At 49.7% G+C, this 20,760-nt stretch overlaps 1 protein-coding gene across 2 annotated transcripts in view; it reads left to right on the top strand.

The window, feature by feature from the left end:
- Zmat5 (zinc finger matrin-type 5) overlaps window positions 1-20,760 on the top strand; it is a 31,176-nt gene that overhangs the window by 7,871 nt on the left and 2,545 nt on the right. For both annotated transcript variants that reach the window (XM_048449915.3, XM_048449916.3), the window contains exons 2-5: window positions 10,355-10,508; window positions 15,035-15,097; window positions 16,608-16,688; window positions 18,233-18,344. In XM_048449915.3, the coding sequence (XP_048305872.3) occupies window positions 10,382-10,508; window positions 15,035-15,097; window positions 16,608-16,688; window positions 18,233-18,344 (383 nt within the window). In that variant the 5' untranslated portion in view covers window positions 10,355-10,381. The remainder of the gene's footprint in view (window positions 1-10,354; window positions 10,509-15,034; window positions 15,098-16,607; window positions 16,689-18,232; window positions 18,345-20,760) is intronic.

The following is a 20,760-nucleotide window of genomic DNA, read 5'->3' as shown; positions in this document are numbered from 1 at the left end:
CCTTCCTTCCTTTTTCTTTCTTTTTCAAGACAGGGTTTCTCTGTAGTAGCTTTGGAGCCTGTCCTGGAACTAGCTCTTGTAGATCATGCTGGCCTGGAACTCACAGAGATCCACCTGCCTCTGCCTCCGAAGTGCTGGGATTAAAGGCGTGTGCCACCACGGCCTGGCAAAGACTTCATTTTCAGCAGGGCTCTCATGTAGGAGCCGTAGCCATATTGAATAGGGTTGATTTTAGGAGGGCTGCTATGATGCATGATGTAGGCCAGAAGCATCAGGGGCCTTGGCTACGAGTGAGGACGTGAGGTCTGGCTTGATGACAGGAAGGAGGAGGAGGCAGATATGGTTTGGAGTCCAGTATTTAGTTCAGGAGGCTCCTTCAGACTATTTTTGTCTCTCCTGTTTGGAAACTCCAGCCTCCTGAGACCTGTAACTGTCTGATGAGAAACTGTCTGCAGCTTGTGGGCTTGTGCCCAGAACCAGGTGCAGCCAGCCTTCACGTGGGGTTCCTAGTCTGGGTCTGCTTAGAACCAAGTGTAGCCAACCTCACGTGGGGTTCCTAGTCTGGGTCTGCTTAGAACCAAGTGTAGCCAACCTCACGTGGGGTTGCTAGGCCGGCCGGGTCTGTTTAGAACCAGGTGCAGCCAACTTTCACGTGGGGTTTCTAGGCTGGGTCTGCTTAGAACCAGGGTCTCCTTGGTGCTCACTCAATGGGAACTGAAGGAAATATTTATTCTGTCATTTTCAGCTTCCACCCAGGTTGATTTATCCAGGTGAACAAAGTCCCAGGAACCATCCTGGCAGTCTCCTAAGGGGGAAAGAGTAAAATTGATCCTTTTCTGACAGATCTAAACCCAGAGCCTCAGATGTGCCAAATAAATGCTCTACTACTGAGCCACATCTCAGTTCATACTTAAAAGTTTTAAAATATATTTGTGTATGTGTGTATATGAATGTTTTGTCTTCGTGTGTGTGTGTGTGTGTGTGACTGTGTGAATGAATGTGCACCACGTATGTGCATGGTGCCAGTGGAGGTCAAAAGAGGTCGAATCCTCTGGACCTATAGACAGGGATTGAGTCTCTCACAACATGTGGGGACTGAGGACTGGACACTGGTCCTCTGTAAGAGCATTGAGTGCTGTCAACCACTGAACCTTCTCTCCACTCCCTTTTGGGGCAGGGTCTCACTATGTAACCATGACTGGCCTAGAAATTGCAATGTAGACCAGTCTGGGCTCAAACTCACAAAGGTCTGTCTGTATCTTCAGTGTGCTGAGAATAAAAGCATGAGACACCAGTTTGTTCAGTCCCCACTTTTTGAAGGGAATATTTTTGGTTTTAAAGGTTTTCAACAATCTACATTAAATATAGAACTTCTTATAAGAATAACAAAAAGCAAAGTGAAAATAAAATACATGTAATTCCTGAGCCAGGAATAGCCACAGTTCTAGTCTTTATGTTCTTTATGTGTGTAGTGGAGGAAGATTTTTTTTTTTAAAGATTTATTTAGCCGAGTGGTGATGGTGAATGCCTTTAATCCCAGCACTCGGGAGGCAGAGGCAGGTGGATCTTTGTGAGTTCGAGGCCAGCCTGGTCTACAAAAGCTAATTCCAAGACAGCTAGGACTGTTATACAGAGAAACTCTCTTGAAAAACAAAAACAAAACAAAAAAAGTTTATTTAGCTGAGTGGTGGTGGCACACACCTTTAATCCTAATACTCAGGAGACAGCGATAGGATCTCTGAGATCAAGGCCAGCTTGGTCTACAGAGCAAGTTCCAGGACAGCCAGAGCTATACAGAGAAACCCTGTCTTGAAAAACAAAATACAAACAACAAAGAAGCAAAAGATTTATTTTTATGTGCACTGGTGTTTCGCCGGCATGCATGTCTGTGTGAGGGTGTCAGATCCCCTGGAACTGGAGTTGCAGACAGTTGTGAGCTGCTATGTGGGTTCTGGGAATTGAACCTGGGTCCTCTGGATGAAAAGCCAATGTTTTTAACTGCTGAGCCATCTCTCCAGCCTGGAAGAAGATTCTTTTGCTTTGAGAAATGGTATCCTGTTGTGTATGGTTGTAATGATAAACCATTTTCCACTTAAAATTAAGAGCAGCTGTCCAAGAATTTCCTTTGATTTTACTTGTACTTTTGCTATTTGTGTGTTTATTTTGAGACAAGGTCGTGTGTGTCCCAGGCTGGCCACAAATTCATTATGTAGCCAAGGCCAGCTTTAAACTCCTGATCTTCTTGTATCGCCTACTATGGCTGGTACTACAGGCATGACTCACCTAGCCTTTTTAGGGTTTTGGGCTTTTTTTTTTTTTTTTTTTGTCTAAAGTGGTCCTGCTGTTGCTCAACGTGGCCTTTAATCCTGGGATCAAGTGACTCTCTTACCTCCAGTCACCTGCCAAATAGTTTAGTGACTGTGGTACCAGCTGTTGAACTGTGGCTCACATCCTGTTCCTGCCTCCCAACAGTGCTCTGTGTGTCTGTTTGCGGACCCAAATGAGGGTGGTGGTAGAACTAACATATCAGGCTTTGTGGACTCTGCTGTGGTGCACACCTTCAATCCCAGCACTCAGAGGCAGAGGCTAGCAGATCTCTGGGAGTTCCAGGCCAGCCAGGGCTACACTGTGAAAGCCTGTTTCAGAACAAAAACTGCCTATACACCTATGACCAAAAGTGCCTCAGAGGTCAAATTTTTAATCTGAAAGGATGAGTTTTACTTTCTGACCATTATGAAGTTTCAAACTTTGAACATTTTCACATTAGGTCATTCAACTGTGTCCTATGACTTTGTGTTCTTCTGTGTCTTCTGTGGAGGAGTTCCCTGTCCCGATTGGGGTTCTGGGGCACAAAGCTTGACACTTTGCAATGGCCGATCTGTCAGCCAGCCCTAGCGTATACTTAGTGGTCCTTGTGAGATCAGAAACTCACAGGTTTTTCTGGTGAACAAATAGGTAAATAAATGAATGGGAAAATATGGTGCCTTAGAGTTGTGTATGTGGGAGGAGGGGCTTCCGATGACATGGCTCAGAAATGTTTTGAGTTGGGGATTCTGTGCACCTGTGACTATCACAGATTGTTAAATGCTTTTTGTTGTTGGCTTGGTTTAGGTTTGTTTGTTTGTTTGGTTGGTTTTTTTGTTTGTTTGTTAGACCAGGCTGGCCTTGAATTTACAGATCCACCTGCCTCTACCTCCCAGTACTGGGATTAAAGGTGTGCACTACAGCACCCAGCTGATAGATGGTATTTAAAATTCATTTATTTCACTCTGTTGTCTTTGATGCATAATAAATCACCCCCTCCAAAAAAAACTTGGTGACTTAAATCAATAGTTTTTTTGTTTTTTGAGACAAGGTCTTACTCTGGCCTTGAACTCACTAAGTAGACTAGACTGGCTTTGAACTTCCAGTGATCCACATGCCTTTGTCTCCAGCACGTGCTGCCAACAAGCATTTATTATTTTTATTATCATCTCATGCTATTTTGAGGGTCAGGAATTTGGTCGGGGCTTAACTGGATGATTCTAGTCAGACTGTCAACCAGAGTATAGTTATCTGAGATTGGCCTGGGCTGGAAAGAGACACTTAGGAGTCGGGAAGTGGGGTGTCAGGGTCTCAGCCGCTGACCCTGTGGGCTTTACAGTCAATGCTGTTGACTCTGTGGTAGCTAGCTACCCACAGACTGAGTGACTGACTAGAGAGAGAGCCAAGTTAGAGGTTGAGTTGTAACTTGCCCTTGGAAGTAGCATGTCACTTCTTGGTCATACAGATCAACCCCGACACAGCTTGAGAAGGAACTGTACTAGTTGGAAAAGCCAAAAGAATCACTGGGTGTAGGGCTGGCCGCTCCTTCCACAATGGGTACCATTGGCTGAGTGCCCAGCATATGTGACGGGTCAGAAGCATCTTGGAAATCGTGTCATCGGCCCACCTCCCAGATGAGTACAGAGGGAAGTGGACAGCCATGGGCAGTAGGGACTTGAGTTCAGACCTGGGCCGAGAGCTTGCAGGTGATTCTTGATTGGTGTTTCATTTCGGACCGACCAGTGGGCTACTGTGGCCTGCTCCTGATGCCCAGTGTCCTATGTGTTCCTAGCTTGGAGATCAGCATTTGGTATTTTAAGTACAGTTTCTATGGAAGGTGTGTAACCACCTTAAGTTAGGAACTCTGTACTTAGGAAGAACTAGCTTTCAGGGATCGGTCCAAGCAGCCCTTGCTCTCCACTTCAGCATCATCTACCACCTTAGACTGTTGTTCTGAGGACTTGGAGCAGCACCTGCTTAGATCCTGGCCCTGACCCAGACTACTGAATTGGTAGACCCCCAACAGCCTTAGCTTGCTGGGAACGAGGTGATGCAGTTCATCCAGAGTGGCTAGCAGGCAAGCGCAGGGCTGAGGAATGGACGAGACAGCTGTGTTTGCAGTGCAGCCTTGCAGCACCTGTAAGTGCTCCTATATACAAGGCCCACCTGCATTTCCTTGGAACGTCCTTTGGAGCAGGGTCTGGAGCAGGCAGCTTTGGACCACCACCACAGACCAGTTCATCAATTCCCAACAGCAAACATGGCACCAGGACCCTGCCATGTTATTTGTGGGTATGCGATAAAGCTGTGCTTTATTGTTTACCTGGATTCCGATGGTGTCATAATTAGAAAAAATGGCAGGTGTGCACAAGGGCAGCGTGTGGTGAGCACAAGTCCAGGATAATTACAGCCTACGTTCCAACCCCTGGTCAAGGCCAAGCTGTGGCTTATTTTAGCCCTGTGCCAAAGATGCACACAGTTGGAGGAACGATTCTGATGAAGGTCTGCCCTGCTGTAGCCTCAGAGGGGCAGTGGGAGAGGGCTTAATAAACTCTAGAGCCCTGCTCTGGGATGCTTTGGCTGTGGAGCCTCCAGCACAGCGTGGCAGGGAGGGTCACAAGATGCGGTGTGGGGCTCTCAATATTACTAGTCTTCAGGATAAGACCGTGTTATCATGAGCGATAATTGTTGTCGTTATTGTTAACTTTGCCAGCTGTGAGCAGGTGAGGTAACTGAGGAGCTGCTTCTCATGTTCACTTCAAAAGGACCTCTGTGAAGGCGAAATAAGAATGAAATGGAGGCTGGGTGGTAGTGGCGCACACCTTTAATCCCAGCACTGGGGGGGTGGGGGCAGAGACAGGTGGATCTCTGTGAATTCAAGGCCAGCCTGGTCTGCAAGAGCTAGTTCCAGGACAACCAGGGCAAACACAAAGAAACACGAAAAAGCGGGTGGGGATTTGGGAATCTATAGCTCAGTGAAGGGTACTTGCCAAGTGTACACACGGCTCTCCAAACTGGAGAGATGGCTCAGCCAGCCATTAAGAGTACTAACTGCTCTTCCAGAGGACCCAGGTTAAGTTCCTAGCATCCGCATGGTGGCTCAAAGCCATCTGTAACTCCAGCCCCCTCTTCTGGCCTCTGTGCATACTGCACATGTGTGATACATATACATATATGCAGACAAAGCACTCATACAGGAAAGAATAAATTAAAAAAAATGTTTCTAAAGAATGAAAGTGAGACACCAGCATGTGTGGATCAAATCTGGAGCTGTTTCCCTTACCCCCTCCCCTGTCTCTTCCCTCTTGTACCTCTATGGTAGAGGGTGCTCATTGAGCCTGGAGGGTTGTCATGTGCAGTGAGACAGCCAGCACAGGTAAGTTCCATGGGCAGCTACACAGCAGAACAGCTCTGCAAGAGTCAGGTATCCTGTGTGAGAGACCTGCCTGCTTGGCCTTTCCAAAAAGGGCCTGGGAGGAAATGGCATCCAGCAAGGTGGAGGGAGGGCTTGGCTCTGCAAGCCACTCATTTATTCTGCAGGCCGTGTGTTCCTGGCAATTGGTGGGTTAGACAGAGTTCTTTGCCCTTGAGCCTGTGTTCTGGAAGGGAAGGAGACCCACAAGAGAATAAGCCTTCATGCAAGGTGGGGTATCAGGGTCCTGAGGCATTGTTTGACTGCAGTTTTCAAATGGTGGCCAGAGTGGTGGTGCACACTTAATCTCAGCACTCAGGAGGCAGAGGCAGGCAGATCTCTGAATTAGAGGCTAACCTGATCTACAGAATATACAGTATATTTCAGGACAGCTAGGGCTACACAGAGAAACCATGTCTCAAAACAGAAAAAAGTACTGAATATGTATATTTTTTCTTGTCATTATTCCCTATACAATACAATAAAACAACGGATTCCATAACATTTACATATACTAGATATTAAAAATACTCGAGATGACGTAAAATATACAAGAAGCTGTGTGTGGGTTAGATGGAAATTCTGTGGCTTTTTATATAAAGGATGAGCTGGGGAAGGTGATATCCATGAGGGTCCTGGAACCCATCCCTTGTGGATGCTGAAGAGCCATTGTGCTGTGAGCTGTGAGACCTGGTTTATAGCTAGGGGCACACTCAGTACATGAAATCACTTTGCAGAGGGAATTGGGATTCAAATCTGCTGTGTGGTCCCAGAAGACTTAAGTCTCACTAGCTTAAGCATTGTTCTCTGGCCATGAATAACCAGCCCTGGCATCTGGTGAAGCTTTGGGGAGCCAGCAGATAGTGTTATAGCTGTGGACCTGCTTCCTGGGAGTGGGTTGGTGGTGCCACCTGTGTTCTTGGTGGGGCGTGGGGGCTGGATCACTCTGTTCCGGACAGGGCCTAGCTCACACTGCTGAAGATGAGGATGAATCATGGTGGAGAAGGTCAGCTTAGTCAGCACCCCACGCTGCTGTCTGGGCCCAGTGCACAGACACTCCAGCTGTCTCCCTTCTGCCAACTCAGGGTCAAGGAGCACAGCGGCACAGGGTGTGCTTTGTGCCAGGATGCCTGGCTGTGGCGTGAATGATTCTGTTTACAATGTGGCAAGATGCTGTACCTGGCTAGCAGGTTCCGTAGGCTGTCCCTAAATATGTGCCCTAGCCCTTAGTGGGAGACAGTTGGATCAGGTGCCTAGAATGTCTTGTCTGGAGAGGTCACCTTGCTAAAGGCCAGCTCCTGCCATGGCTTCCTTTGAGCACCTAGCTATGGGGACAAGCCTGGGGAGAGGTAAAAAGCTCTGAGCCTCTTCTGTTGTCTCTGGGCAGTGGAGGGTATGGAGCCATCATGCAGTGTGGGAATCAGTCTGGCCTGTGGTGCAGAGGATCCAGTCCCTCCTCTGCCTTTGGTACTGTGGACTTTGGTAGCTCTGTGGTCCTCTCTTAGACTCACTTGTCTTATCTGCAGTATAATTGACTATTTCCAGGGCTCACCTGAACACTGGCATCCAGTTTCAGCAGCCCTGTACTAACTGCCATCAGTAAGCTAAATGCAGATAGCTGGGGTTTCCTGAGGACCTCGGTGGGCCTGGTGCTGTGTTCAGTGAAGACACGAATGCTCTGATGCTCACCGCCATCCATGGCCACTCTAACATCCCTGCTTTTCATAAGGAACAGTCAGAATCAAATGACTGTTCAGACCAAAGTTAGAAAGCAGTCCCCCAAGCCGGGCGGTGGTGGCGCACACCTTTAATCCCAGCACTCGGGAGGCAGAGGCAGGTGGATCTCTGTGAGTTTGAGGTCAGACTGTCTACAGAGCGAGTTCCAGGACTGGCTCCAATAGCTAGCTACTAAGAAACTCTATTTAAAAAAAAAATACTGCCCCTCTGGGGCTTAATTTGGTTTCTGGTGTGGCTGAACAGGCAGTCAGAGAGGCGTGTGGCCTTGATCCCCTAGTGGGCTAGTGTTTGCAATGGCATGAATAGAGGCTTCCCTGTTCTGAAGCCTGTTCTATGGCCAGGGCACCCCATAGTACCTCTCTGATGCTCGGCCTTCTCTCTCATTCATAAGTAGGCTTCAGTATGTACATTTTGGGTTTCAAAGGGGTCAGCATGGTACTGGGGTGAGTGAAAGTTAAGTGTCAGTATGATTTGTTGGAGACTGTAGTGGTTAGTAGTGCAGACAGCCTACTTGGGTTCTAAGCCCAGCTCAGCTGCCTTCTAGTAATGTGACCTTGCCTGAGTGACTTTGTTTCTTGGGGTCTCAGTGCCCTTATCCTGAAGTCTCATGGGCATCCGTTGCAGGTCATGCGAGGCTTTGTGGGGCAATGCATGCAAAGCTCTCAGGCAGTGTATGACAGATGCTCAGAACCACAGCTCCAATATTTCCTGAGCACTCGCTTGATGCTGAACATGAAGTTTCCGTTCATAGCCATTTTATTTGGGGTGCCAGGGACTGAGCCCATTGCACCTGAGTGCTGAGCAAGTGCTTTGCCGCTGAACTATAGCCTAGCCTTAATATGTAAATTTGTGTCGGCATGTTTCTCTATATCACTCCCGAAACAGTCGCTGACCATTCAGGTCCACTGCCTCATATTCACACAGTAAATTGTAGGTGTCAAGAAGGGACAGTGGCTTGCACAAGGTCACACGGCTGGCTTCTCTGTGCTCTGTGGTTTTGTCCACCTCCGTCTGTTGCAGAGCCACTGCTCCTCTTCATGTCAGTCTCCCAGGGGGATACCTTCCTCCGCCCCTCCTTTTCCCATTACTCTCCACAGCCAGCAGCTCCTTGGAGCTTCAAGCTCCATGAATGGCTTGGTTAAGCACTCGGCCGTTAAGCGTTCATCTCTTACAATTTCAATCCAATTCCTATAAGTTTATTGGCAAGACGGGGTGCATTAGAGCTGCCAAATTTAATAGATCAAGTCCTCGTGTCTGGGATGCAGTTTCTTGGAAGTAATGGGAGAAGAGAGGTTTTATACGTTTTCATTTGGAATGACTAGCTGTTCCTGATCCCATTACAGCCCCTGACTTAATGGCTGCCATCCCTGTCTGCAGCAGGAGTAACTTTCTCCATCAGCCTGCCTAGTGCCTGAACCATCCAGGGCAACTGTGTCTCTCCTTCTCTCCCAGTCCCTTCTTCCTGAGGTGTGTTCCCCCATCTGTTTGCTCTGTGGATTGAGTCCCAGAGTCAGCCTAGTTTGCCAGGTGCATGGCAGTCTGCGGCTCTGACTAGCGCTTCAGGCAGCTACCTTGTAACCCCGGGAAGTCATTTCCATCTTCCTCTGGGCCTCAGGAGCCTACTTTGTCATGGGAGAGGTTGCTCTGACTTGGTCTTTGCAGTCTTTTTTGAAAACTCCCAGTGGGCTGCAAGATGCAGGACTTGGCTGTGGAGCTGACAGAAATCATTGTCCGCCTTGGACTGCAGACTCCTGGCGTGGGAACAGTGGCGAGGGAACTGTTGCTGAAGGGCCTTAAGAACTGCAGTGCTCTCGTTTCCGACTGAGGCGGGCTGGGGAGCTCTCCCAAGCTGCAGTAGTCTCCTTAGGAAGCTGCTACACCTGCTGTGGAGCTCACTGGCTTCCCTGAGCACTGAGCTAGCTGTAGGAGGGGGGACACTTGGCAACAGAATTTTTAGGGGACCTGTATTTGCTTTTGCTTCCCAGCTGTATGACATTAGGCAAATTACTTCCTCCCTCTGAACCCCAGTTGTCCCAAAGGGAATGTGGTGATTCATTGATTTATTCTGCAAATGCTTGATTGCCTACCTGCTCTGTTCAAGTACCATTTAGGTGCTGGGGCACCTAAGAAACAGCAGAATAGACTTGCCTTCATGGGCTTACATTCTTGTTGGAAAGGAAAGACAGTGATATAACAACTAATTATTGCTCTAAAGGAGGTCAGTGCTATGAGGAAGAGGAAAGCAGAGTGGTGAGAGCTAAAGAGGCCCCTGTGTGTTCAGGTCCAGGGTCATGGCATTTGAGCAGAGATCAAAGGACTGAGTGAGCAAGTGTCACAAGTATCTGAGGGGCAGCATCCAGGTCAGACACAGCAAGTACAAGCGCAGGAAGACGACCACATGCTTGATGTGTGAGGAGCAGAGAGGAGGCCTAAACAGAGAGAACACAGGAGGTCAGAGGTACGACCAGGACAGAGGCTAGCCAGAGGGCTTAAGGTGGTGTCCTCCAGCCTGTCCACTGTTACCTAGAAGCTTAAAAAATACATCTCCAGCCAGGTGGTGGTGACTCACGCCTTTAATCCCAGTACTTGGGAGGCAGAGGCAGGTGGATCTCTGTGAGTTCGAGGCCAACCTGGTCTACAGAGTGAGTTCTGGGACAGCCAGGGTGGTTATTCAGAGAGACCCTGTCTTGAAAAAACAAAATAGATAAATAAATAAAAACAAAGAAGTTGTAGCTCAGCCAGTCAGTGTTAGAGACTGTATAGAAGGAGTGTAAGCTCTCTGGAATGAGGTCTGTCCCCCTAGCTGTTGTCTGGGAAAAGCCTGGGGCTAAGCTGCAGTGCTTGGTGAGCACACACAATCTCTTCTTCAGCATCTGACCAAGTGCTTTGTTGGCTCTGCAGGGTCCCTAGCATTTGGTGGAGGTGGCCATGGGGAAGCGATACTTCTGTGATTACTGTGACCGCTCCTTCCAGGACAACCTCCACAACCGGAAGAAGCACCTAAATGGGCTGCAACATCTCAAGGCCAAGAAGGTGTGGTACGACATGTTCCGAGGTGGGTGCTCGGCTCAGTGGCTGGATCTCTTTAGGGCAGACCGCGATGGCCTCATTTTTTTAAACATTTATTTTTATTGTATATATATTAGTATTTGCCTATACATATGTAAGTACAGGAGGTCAGAAGAAGGTATCAGATGCCCTGCTATGGAGTTATGGGTGGTCATGAACCACCATGTAGGTGCTATAAACTGAACCCAGGTCCTCTTCTTCTCTTTTTTTAATTGCATGTGGGATGTGTGTGTATGTATGCGTGTGCGTGTTTGCCCAGTGTGAATGTATGTGGAGGTCAGAGGACAGCTTGTGAGTATAACACAATAAATAACACCTTTATGTCAAGCACTCCGGAGGCAGAGGTAGGTGAATCTCTAGGAGTTTGAGCAAGGCCAGCCTGGTCCACATAGTGAGTTTCAGGCTAGTTTCAGGCCCTGTGTCAAAAAAACCCAGCAGAGCCAAGGGCTGAGGCAATAACTCAGATGGATTGTTTGCCTAGCATGCAGAAGACTTTATATTTGATTCCCAGCATTGCAAAGGCAGTAAGGCAAAAACAGAGTAGAGAGATGGACAGGAGCTGTACTGAGCCAGCTGAAAGGTACAGGAGATTGGCATTGAGGCTACAATGGACCAGGAGTACCTGAGCTGAGATGGGGTAGTATTGGTGCATTAAAGACTCTGGGCAGAGCCCAGATTTGGGAAGCTAAAATCTTAGTCTTAGCAGCAAAGAAAACATGAGAAGGGAAGCCAGTTCTTTCTCTGAGTAGCTCTGTACAGTAGCGACTCACCCTGACCATGCGTTAAGATTACCTAGGAGCCTTTAAGGAGAAGATGACAGCTGAACTTAGTAACTTGGTGCTGTTACTTGGGAACCTGAAGCAAGACTATCTTAAGGGCAGCAGTTTTATGTTTTTTAGATTTTTTTAATTTACTTTTATTTTATGTGTGTTAGTGTTTTGCCTGCACGTCTGTCTGTATGAGTGTCAAGTCTCTTGGAACTGGAGTTATAGACAGCAGCAAGCTGCCATGTGGGTGCTGGGAACTGAACCCTGGTCCTCTGGAAGAGCAGCCAGTGCTCTTAACCACTAAACCATCTCTCCAGCCCCTTGTTTTAGGTGACCTGGAACCTGGAACTCACTGTGTAGCCCAGGCTGGCCTTGTAATCCGCCTGCCCCTGCCTCCCACCACCACCACTCCTCATCTTCAGCTGCATCCAGTCCTTTGAACAGTTCTGGGAGGAAGGCTGGTGGCCCAGAGTCCTCATTTATTGGTGAGAACTTTAGTACAAAGTCCCCAGGGATCTAGTCGTGGTGGCTGAGTTGGCACATGAACTCTTTCCACTTCCTCAGGAGTCTGCCTGAAAGCAGCTTCCCCTTAGCCCCCGCCCCCATCAGCAACTCTGCCCACCCTGGGAAGCACTGTGTGTGTCACCTGGAGCTTCACTTAGCCCTGCTTTGTCCCTCCAGACAAGTCCATGAGCCCTCAGCAGCTGGTGTCTCACAGGCCATGGTCAGGACAAGCATAAGCCCTGAAGACTAGCAGCCTGTCAGTCACTGACAACGGGACCCTAACCTCATTGTACGTAAAACAGACATAACAGCAGTGAAAGGGGCTCAGTAGTCCACACAAGGGTGCAGTAAGTAGGAATGATGTCTGTATGTCCCCAAAAGGACTGACCTCAGGCCCTTTGTCTCGTGAGCTCATTTATTTATCTGTTGCTCAGTGAGTACTTAGCAGAACTTAGCTCACAGCCAGCCTTTGGCGTGTCAAAGGTGGATAAAGCAGGGCCCTCCTTTTTGAACGAGTTACTTATTACATTTATTTACTGTGTGTGTGTGTGTGTGTGTGTGTGTGAGAGAGGGAGAGAGAGAGAGAGAGAGAGAGAGAGAGATGGCTTACATGTGAAAGTCAGAGGACGACGTATGAGAATCAGTTTTTTTCTACCTGTGGGTTCTAGGTGTAGTCAGACTGGGCTCAAGCATTGTTACCTCCTGAGCCCTGCATCAAGGACCCTGCAGCCACTTACACAAGGTGTTTTGAGAAAAGTCCCAGGCTTGTTCTGACTTCTATGTTCTGCTGTCTTTCACTCCTGACCACTCCCTGCATATCCTTTCTGTGGACATGCCCTTCCTGTGTCCTCCCCCATCAGGACAGTCCCCGAATCTGAGAACTCAAGTCAGAGAGCAAAATGTCAGGAATGCCTCCCGTCCCCAGGGCCAGGGAAGGTCATCTGGTGACAGGTTCAACACTTACTGCATTGACATCTGTGTAGACTAAAGCAGCTGTAGGACTGGGAGGAAGGACGGGGTCTCATTTGCTCTCAAATACTCCGCCTGGCACAGTGCCTGGTACACAGGAAGGATATGCTTAGTGAGTGTTTGAGAGATGAAGGGCTAAATTGAGCAAACAAGCATGGGGCACCAGGGGCAGCTGGGTATTTGGGACGGTGAAGCTTGAAGGATTGATTCTTCAGGTCACAAAGAGCATGCGGGGAAGCAGGGCCTCTCTGAGCAGAGCCTGGGCTGCAGTTTCTCAGTCTGGCATTCTTCAGGGGCACTGAGGATTTTTTTTAGCAATTATAATGACTCTCCCTCTTGGAGAAATTAAAGCATATCCTGGAAAAAGTGCATGCCTATAATCCCAGCACTCAGGAAACTGAGGTAGGAGGATGAAGAGTCTGAGATGGCCAGGGCAATACAGTGAGTTCAAGGCCAGCCAGGGCTATTTAATGAGATCCTGCCCAAAGAGGAAAAATACAGGCGGAACCTGAGAATCACCCTTGGTGATGCAGGCCTATAATTCTAGCCACACAAGGAGGATGAAGCAGGAGGATCATAAGTTCAAGACCTATCTGAACTGCAGAGACCCTGAGAGGAGTGGATCAATTGTCCATAGCTGCCCCATGCTTCTGAAGTGAGTGGGGTGGAGCGACACCAGCCAGAGGCTAGGTAGTATGGAATTCTCCCACACTCGGCCACTCACTCAGAGCCCCTTGTCTGGGATCCAGGCTCAGCTCTACAACTAGCCCCAGGCCTAGAAGGATCCTGAGAGGGTAGGCCATTAGTGTCTATAGTCCCAGCTGGATCCGACAGCTGGCTGGTTGTCCAGCCTAGGAGCCTCATGCTGGAATGAATTCTCTGACAACCTATTTCAGTCCCAGAGGACTGCCGGCCCGCCAGCCACTGCTGCTCTACAAGGAAGCATCCGTCCCCTCGGCGCTGTCCACTTACCCGGCCACCTGAAAGATCAGGGCTCTAGACTCACACCACAGCACTGGCTCAGTGCTCAGCCCCTGCCCCTACAGGATGGAGCTGTTTGCACGGAGGAAGGCCGCTTGGCAGTGCTCTCAAATGCTGGGAAGTGGGTACCGAGGCTGCCCAGATCCTGTGACTCTGAAGTACCAGCAGGATTGCGACCCACTTCTCAAGGGCTCCCCATCTGTTGTTCTGTGAAGCTTTCACAACAGCCCTGCCAAGTGGGGACTTTTCTTCCCATTACATGGGGGAAAAAAACCCTGGAAAGACAACAGCTTCCTGTGGCCACATACAGCTGGGGCTCGAGCCCAGGTCTTCCGGTGTGGGTAAACGTTCAGTCCTCCTCCTCCTCTTGTCTAGCATGCTGAGAAGAACCTCTGAGCTCGGGGTCACCTTCTCTACCTTACTCGGATTTCTTGTTTGTTTTGAAACAGTATCTGGCTACATGGTCTAAGCTCTTACACTTGGACAGTCCTCCAGTGTCACCTTCCAAGTAGTGAGGGCTGTAGGTACTCACCTCCGTGCCTTGTCCACTCACAGATTCTTGATTGGTACCTTTCCTGCTGAGAAGCACACAAATTCAGAACTGTATGATGAGCATAAAGAGAGGAGAAATGGGAAACCAGGGATAAAATGAACACCTAGAATGGTCACTTGGAAGTCCTGTACAGGGCAGTGGCTAGTGTGGCCGAGTACCCACCACCAGAGCCAGGAAAAATGAAAAGACTAGGAACCACGGTCTTGCTCCGGGAGCCTTCCCTGGCCCCTGGCAGGGATGGAAGGCAACAGTCCTGTGCATCAGGACTTTCTGGGAAGTTTTTCATGTTGAAATATCACGTGCCACTTAATAACAGGGAATGACAGACTGGAACAACCATGATGTCACTAGGCAGAAGATCACCATTGGACATGTGGCCTGCCACGGAGCAGAACATCTGTGTGTGGTCTGTGACTGTACTCACAGACCTGCAGGGGGTTAGGAAGATAGTACACAGAGGTCCCCCACCCCCATCTAAACCCATTGGCAGACAACCTGGAGCACCTCTAGCCTCAGACTGCCTCATGGCTTTAGCTAGTCCTGAGGGGCGTGAGGAGTGGAGGTCACCTCAGTTCGGATCCCTATATCCACCATCTCTACCCACTGTGGCCCACCCTAGCTTACACCCGCTCCACGGGTGGAGTGCTGTCTTCTCTTATGACTTTATGCCACTGATGCCAGGCCCTTGAGGTTCCATCTCCGTTGGTGGAGTCATCTGAATCCAGACTTCTCTTCCAGATGCAGCTGCCATCTTGCTGGATGAACAGAACAAGAGACCTTGCAGGAAATTCCTGCTGACAGGTAAGCGTTCAGCTCTGGTCCTTACAGACAAGCAGCATCTTGTCTGGCCTGCATGGCACCTGGTAGTGTCTCCTTCAGTCCTGCCACCATCCCAAACCTCTTTGTAGTTTTGGCTTTAACTGACTGGTCAGTTAAAGCATCTCCAGGAACTTGTTCTCAGCTAAAGACCTTCAGACGTAGGCTGTGGTTTTATTGACTTAGAATAAGAAGCTCTGGGGAATATGAGCCAGGGAACACTACCGAGGTCATAGACCAGCTGGTTAGGTTAGCCAGGAAGCCTGATCTCCTGCATCCCCCTTCCCAGCTGGAAGAGGCAGAGACAAGGTGGGTCTAGCAATCCCAAGTTCAGGGTCAGAAGTGCAGGTGCTAGGTGTTCCTTTGAGTACTTAGTGCTCAGCTCATAAAAGTGAGTATAGAGCTGGGTGTGGTGTACCTGCCCAGCATGCTAGTACTTGGGCAGTGAAGGTAAGCCCGGCCAAGGCTGTGTAGAAAGCCCTGCATTTAGAAAAAAAATCACACACACATACACACAGAGAGAGACAGAGAGCCCTGCATTTAGAAAAAAAATCACACACACATACACACACACACAGAGAGAGAGAGAGAGAGAGAGAGAGAGAGAGAGAGAGAGAGATACAGCAAGTAAAGGATACAAAGACAGTTAAGGTTAAGGATAGGAAGTCAGACAATCCAGGAATACCTAGTTTCCATACCCATTCTTGAGGGCCTATGTGCTCTTTTAAGGATTTAGCCCTGAGCTTCCTGGCAATCAAAGCAAAGCTGAAAACCACAGGATTCATGTAGCACTGGGGAAGGCACTGCTGTTAGAGCAGGGCGCTGTGTAAATGACCAGACTCTCCTCAGGAAACAGTGCTGCCTGACAAGTGGCCAGCAGGCCTACAGGTCAGGGGTCCTCCACAGACTCACCTTGACATGCATGTGCTGCTGGTAGGTTGCTCTTGCCAAAGATGCCACTGATCTATAATTTTGAAAGCCATGATTCAGATTCCTTGATTGATAATAGGAAAGCCATCCAAACTTTGACTTCTGCTTGGCAAAGTTGCCAAAGAACTTGCCCCCAAGTTCTCTGAGGAGCAGTCCAGTGCTTGTACAAGCTAAAGGAGCAGGCAGAGCACCAGGCGGGGCTGCAGCACGTGCAGTGACCTGGTCTAGAGAGGAAGCGTGGGCCTCTCAGGAATCCACGTGGCGCTCATTGAGCCCCACGGCATGGACTGGTGAGGATGGCCTGCTCAGGCTGTGTGGCCTGACACTGACAGGCTTTGGGGGATACTCATGGATACTCCTTGCAGAGCATCAGGGATGGGGCATGATGGGCCAGGCTGGCACCTCAGGCCACTGAGTGTGAGCGGGACCAGAGAGTCTGGCTTTTTGTTCCAGGCTGGGGCTGCTACTCTAGATCAAAAAATCTTGCCCCTAAAACTCGGAGAGCCATCTCAGAGTGCTGTAGTAGAGCCCTCCTGAGTGGAGAGTAACAGTCTTCCCATTGCAGGCCAGTGTGACTTTGGCTCCAACTGCAGATTTTCCCACATGTCAGAACGAGACCTGCAGGAACTGAGCATCCAGGTGGAAGGTACGTAGGGGTGAAGCAGAATTGGGGGGTGGAGATGGGAGAGGTTCTAATAGCAGGAAACTGTTCTGTGCCACCCCTCTTTCCCTTCTGGCATGTTCTATGTGAATAAGCCTCAGATTGCCCAGGCTAATGGAGAGTCCCTGAGCTGCCCCATTGGGTGGACGTCAAGAGCATGGCTGTGTTCTTTGTGTGTCTTCTTCCCAGAACCCTGAGGGCATGCACTCGGCTCACCTGCTAGTCTCTGTTGTTCCTGGATGCTTCCCTCCCTCCAAGTGCCCTCCTTCTCTACCTCTGCTCCTTCCTCCCTCTGCGGTCAGGAAACATGAGTCCCCACTCAGCACCAGCAGATGCCCAGCACCCCTGAGGACAGAAGTCTGCAGAGAACACTTCCCTGCTAGACTGGTGACACACCTGTAGTCTCAGACTTGGAAGATGGAGACAGGATCAAGAGTTTAAGGTTGTCCTCCTGAACTTGAACTGCATAGCTAGTTCAAGCCTGAATATACATGAGACTTGCCCACCCCCAATAAGCCACTTTTCCTGTGTTCAGGTTCCCACAGCCTAGTGATTGTGGCTTCCATGAAAACTGGTGTGTCTGCCTTTGGATTCCACTGCTCGTTCCCATTACAGATCCTGGAAGTCCCACTTGGGTGATTATCACCATTCCCTGTGACATCATCTGCCTTACTGAACAGGTGGAGAAAATGAGCCAGCGCTCAGGCAGAAGGTCCTGCAGTCCGGCATCTACAGGGTTTCCAGGAGCTTTCCCAGGGCGGAAGTGAGACTGCATGGGGCCAGCTGCACTGGACATGTACTCTCAGGGAACGGTTGGCTCACAGTGGAAGGAACACAGGCCACAGAGCCTGAGCAGGAGGCTGTGTTTAGTGGAAAGAAAGATAGGATGAGGCCTGGGGCAGCTGACAGTTTAAATGGCACTGGTTCTGTCACCTCCCCTGTAACCTTGGACACAATAATGGTTGTGAAGATGAGTGAGATGACACCTGTGTAGTGTCAATGTAGAGTCTGGTCCTGAGTGAGTGTAGATCCTCGGGTTTATCTTTCCTAGCTCAAGGCCCCATCCCACACTAGTGAGAGCCTCATTCCCTAGCCTCACTCGCACCAGCTTGTGTGAATTCTTTCCATTCATTGGAGAACCGAGGCTTATTCCCTTGCCTGGGATCAAAGACTGGCAAGTGCGAGCTGCGATTTAGCGCCATTCCACAGTCCACAGGGCCTCCTGCATCCCGGATTTAGACACCTTGAGAATTCAGTCCTGCATTCATTGTCCTGTTTCTAGCTCCCCAAGGCTTGGAGAGAGAGTAGAGCGAAGCTTACACCACTGAGTCACTGTGGACAGAGGAGCTGGGCAGCTAGTGGGATGAAGGAGACAGACCTTTGGTCCTGCTCCTGACCTTCTGGCTCACCTCCTCTGATAGACCAGTATGCCAACCCAGGGCTTGCTCAGCATCCACTGCTTTGCACAAGAGTGAAATTCAGGCCAGTGTGGGTGTGCCCCTTACCGTTTGTCGTTCTGTCCCCAACAGAGGAGAGGCGGGCCCAAGAATGGCCACTGGAGACTGCTGAGCTTCCTGAGGGTCACCTGGAGGACTGGCTGGAGAAGAGAGCCAAGAGGCTGAGCTCAGCTCCGAGCATCAGGTGCAGGCCCCAGGGTTATCCCTCCTCCTTTCTTATGGAAGTGTCCCAAGCCAACCTGACCATGAACCCCCACTACAGACCTTCCTGGAGGTGGGGCCCCACTGGGAGATCTTGGGTTCTCAAACCCCAGCTAGAGGGAGTTGCATTGGAGAATTGCCTGGTCCTTTGGCCCTTCTTTTAATAGCTCACCCCATACAGCTGAAGGAGAGGCTAGTGACCAAACATGTGGCTCCACACCTGGCATGGCAAAAGGTCAGGGCCTACCTGTGACAGCTAAGCTCCCTATGTCCCTGGGGCTCACTGTCCCCTGTAGGGCCCTATACAAGGGGAAGCTGAAGCTCACAGAGACACTGGAAGAAGCAGAGTAAGGGGATGACAACAGGGTCATTGTCCCACTGCATCCATGAGAACTCAGGATGCTCTGAAGTGGAAATCTCTCCCTTATACAGGTACTAGCTGAGCCAGGCACTATTAGAGTGGCCGTGTGCTCCCCTCTTTGGAGAGTCAGTGCAGTCCACACTTAACCTCAGCAGGCAGATGCACAGCAGTGGGGCAGGAGCATCTGCAGCCACACAGCCAAAGGCAAGGCCAAGGCCACAGGCCCTCCAGCTGTTAGAGGTAGAGGAGGAGGAAGGGATAAGGCCAGTTTGAGAGCTGGATGTGACTTTGTACAGATGGCCTCTGATTTTTAGACCCTATGTATCTCTATGCTGTGGCCTCAAGGGACAGTGGCTTGGCTGTGTTACGATGTCTGTCAAACATTCTGTGGGTGAAAACATCCCTCCAGGCTCTGCCATGGGGGAAGGCTGAGCTTCTTGCCAGTGGAAAGGGTTGTATTGTGTTTAAACTTGTTTGGGTTTTCTGTTTGTTTGTTTTACATTTATCTGGCATGCAGAAGGGAGTCAGGACAGCTTATAGAGGCAGTTTTCTCCACCATGTGGGTTCAGGTCTGCAGACTTGGTGGCAGCACCTTCACCTGCTAAGCTGTTTCTCCAGCCCTGTTGTGGCATTTTAAAATCACCTTTGTGCAGGGTGGTGGTGCTCACTTTATTCCAGCACTCGGGAGGAGAGGCAGGCAGATCTCTGTGAGTTCAAGGCCAGCCTCATCTACAGGGCAAGTTCCAGGACAGTTAGGACTGTTACACAGAGAAATTTGTCTCAGAAAGCCCCCCCCCAAAAAATCATGTTTGTGTTTTACTCTCCCCCTTAAAAAAAAGTGGTTTAATTTTTATGTGTATGGATATTCTGCCTGCATACTTGTCTGCGTACCATGTGTGTGCATTGCCTGTGGAGGCCAGAAGAGGCATTGAATCCCCTGGAGCTGGAGTTTAGATGGTTGTGATAGGTGCTGGAGATCAAACCTGGGTCCTCTGCAAGAACAGCCAGTGCTCTTAACTGTTGAACCTCCTCTACAGCCCCATTTTACTTTCAGCTTCAATCTGTACCCTGTGTCTGTACCCCATTTTAAAAGCATATAGTACAGATACAACTTAAACAGAATATGCCACCCCTTTCTTCTGGACTCATTCGAAGGGGTCTAGGCTCTTTCAACAGTGTCCGAGGGTTCATGCTGGTCAGAAACCCACAGGGTGTTCATTCTGAGTCCATCATAAGTGTTTCTCTGAGCTTTCTACTTGGTAACTGTGATGTAGCGGCTGCTTACTCTACTGTTCTGCCTTAGCAGCCCCCTTCCGTGTGAGTGAGTGACAGCCTGGACACATTGGGGTGGTGAGAAGGGTTCAGGAAGACTCTGTCTCTGAACCTGAGTTAGTGGCAAGCAAGTAGAGACAGCAAGCCTAAAGTCCCTGCCTGAGTACAGACAGACAGACAGACAGACATGCCCAGAGTGGATACAGGAGCAGGGGATGATATGGGAACTGAGGATGAACAAGTAGCCCAAGTTGCCACTAGAGGTGGCAGCCACACGATGGCTCGGTTGGCGTTCTCGGTGTGCCCTGTACATGGTCCCAGGCACTCACAGCCTGACACACTCTTGTGCAACTCTGGAGTTTGCTCTTCCTGCTGCTTAGGCCCCGGCTCCTCTGTTAAGGTGTTCAGGACTGCCCAAGGACCACCACTTCAGGCGTGGGTCCGAAGTGACAATGGCAACGACTTGGTGGGGAAGTTGCCATCCTAGGTTCATAGAAGTTTGAATCCTGATTCCTGGGCCACTCTCCTTCTGGTCACTTCCAGGGAATTGCTTTTCTGTGTAGCTGCCTGTTGTCTCTCTCCACCCAACCACTCACCTCCTGAGGGCGCCAGGCAAGATGGCTTTTTTCCTGGGCAGAGACACTCATGCAGCCTCAAAAGGAGTTGACAGAAGAGAGGTGATGGTTTACTCTGACATGTGTCCCCAGCATTGGGTTCTGCATCTCTGGATTCACCGTGCGTTTCCCTGTTCTGTCTCACATCCCTG

Source organism: Myodes glareolus, chromosome 8, assembly GCF_982192425.1.
Source record: "Myodes glareolus chromosome 8, mMyoGla1.1, whole genome shotgun sequence".
In the NCBI taxonomy this organism is placed as follows: Eukaryota; Metazoa; Chordata; class Mammalia; order Rodentia; family Cricetidae; genus Myodes; species Myodes glareolus.
The sequence above is the reverse complement of the archived record's forward strand: the minus strand, read 5'-3'. Positions and strand labels throughout refer to the sequence as shown.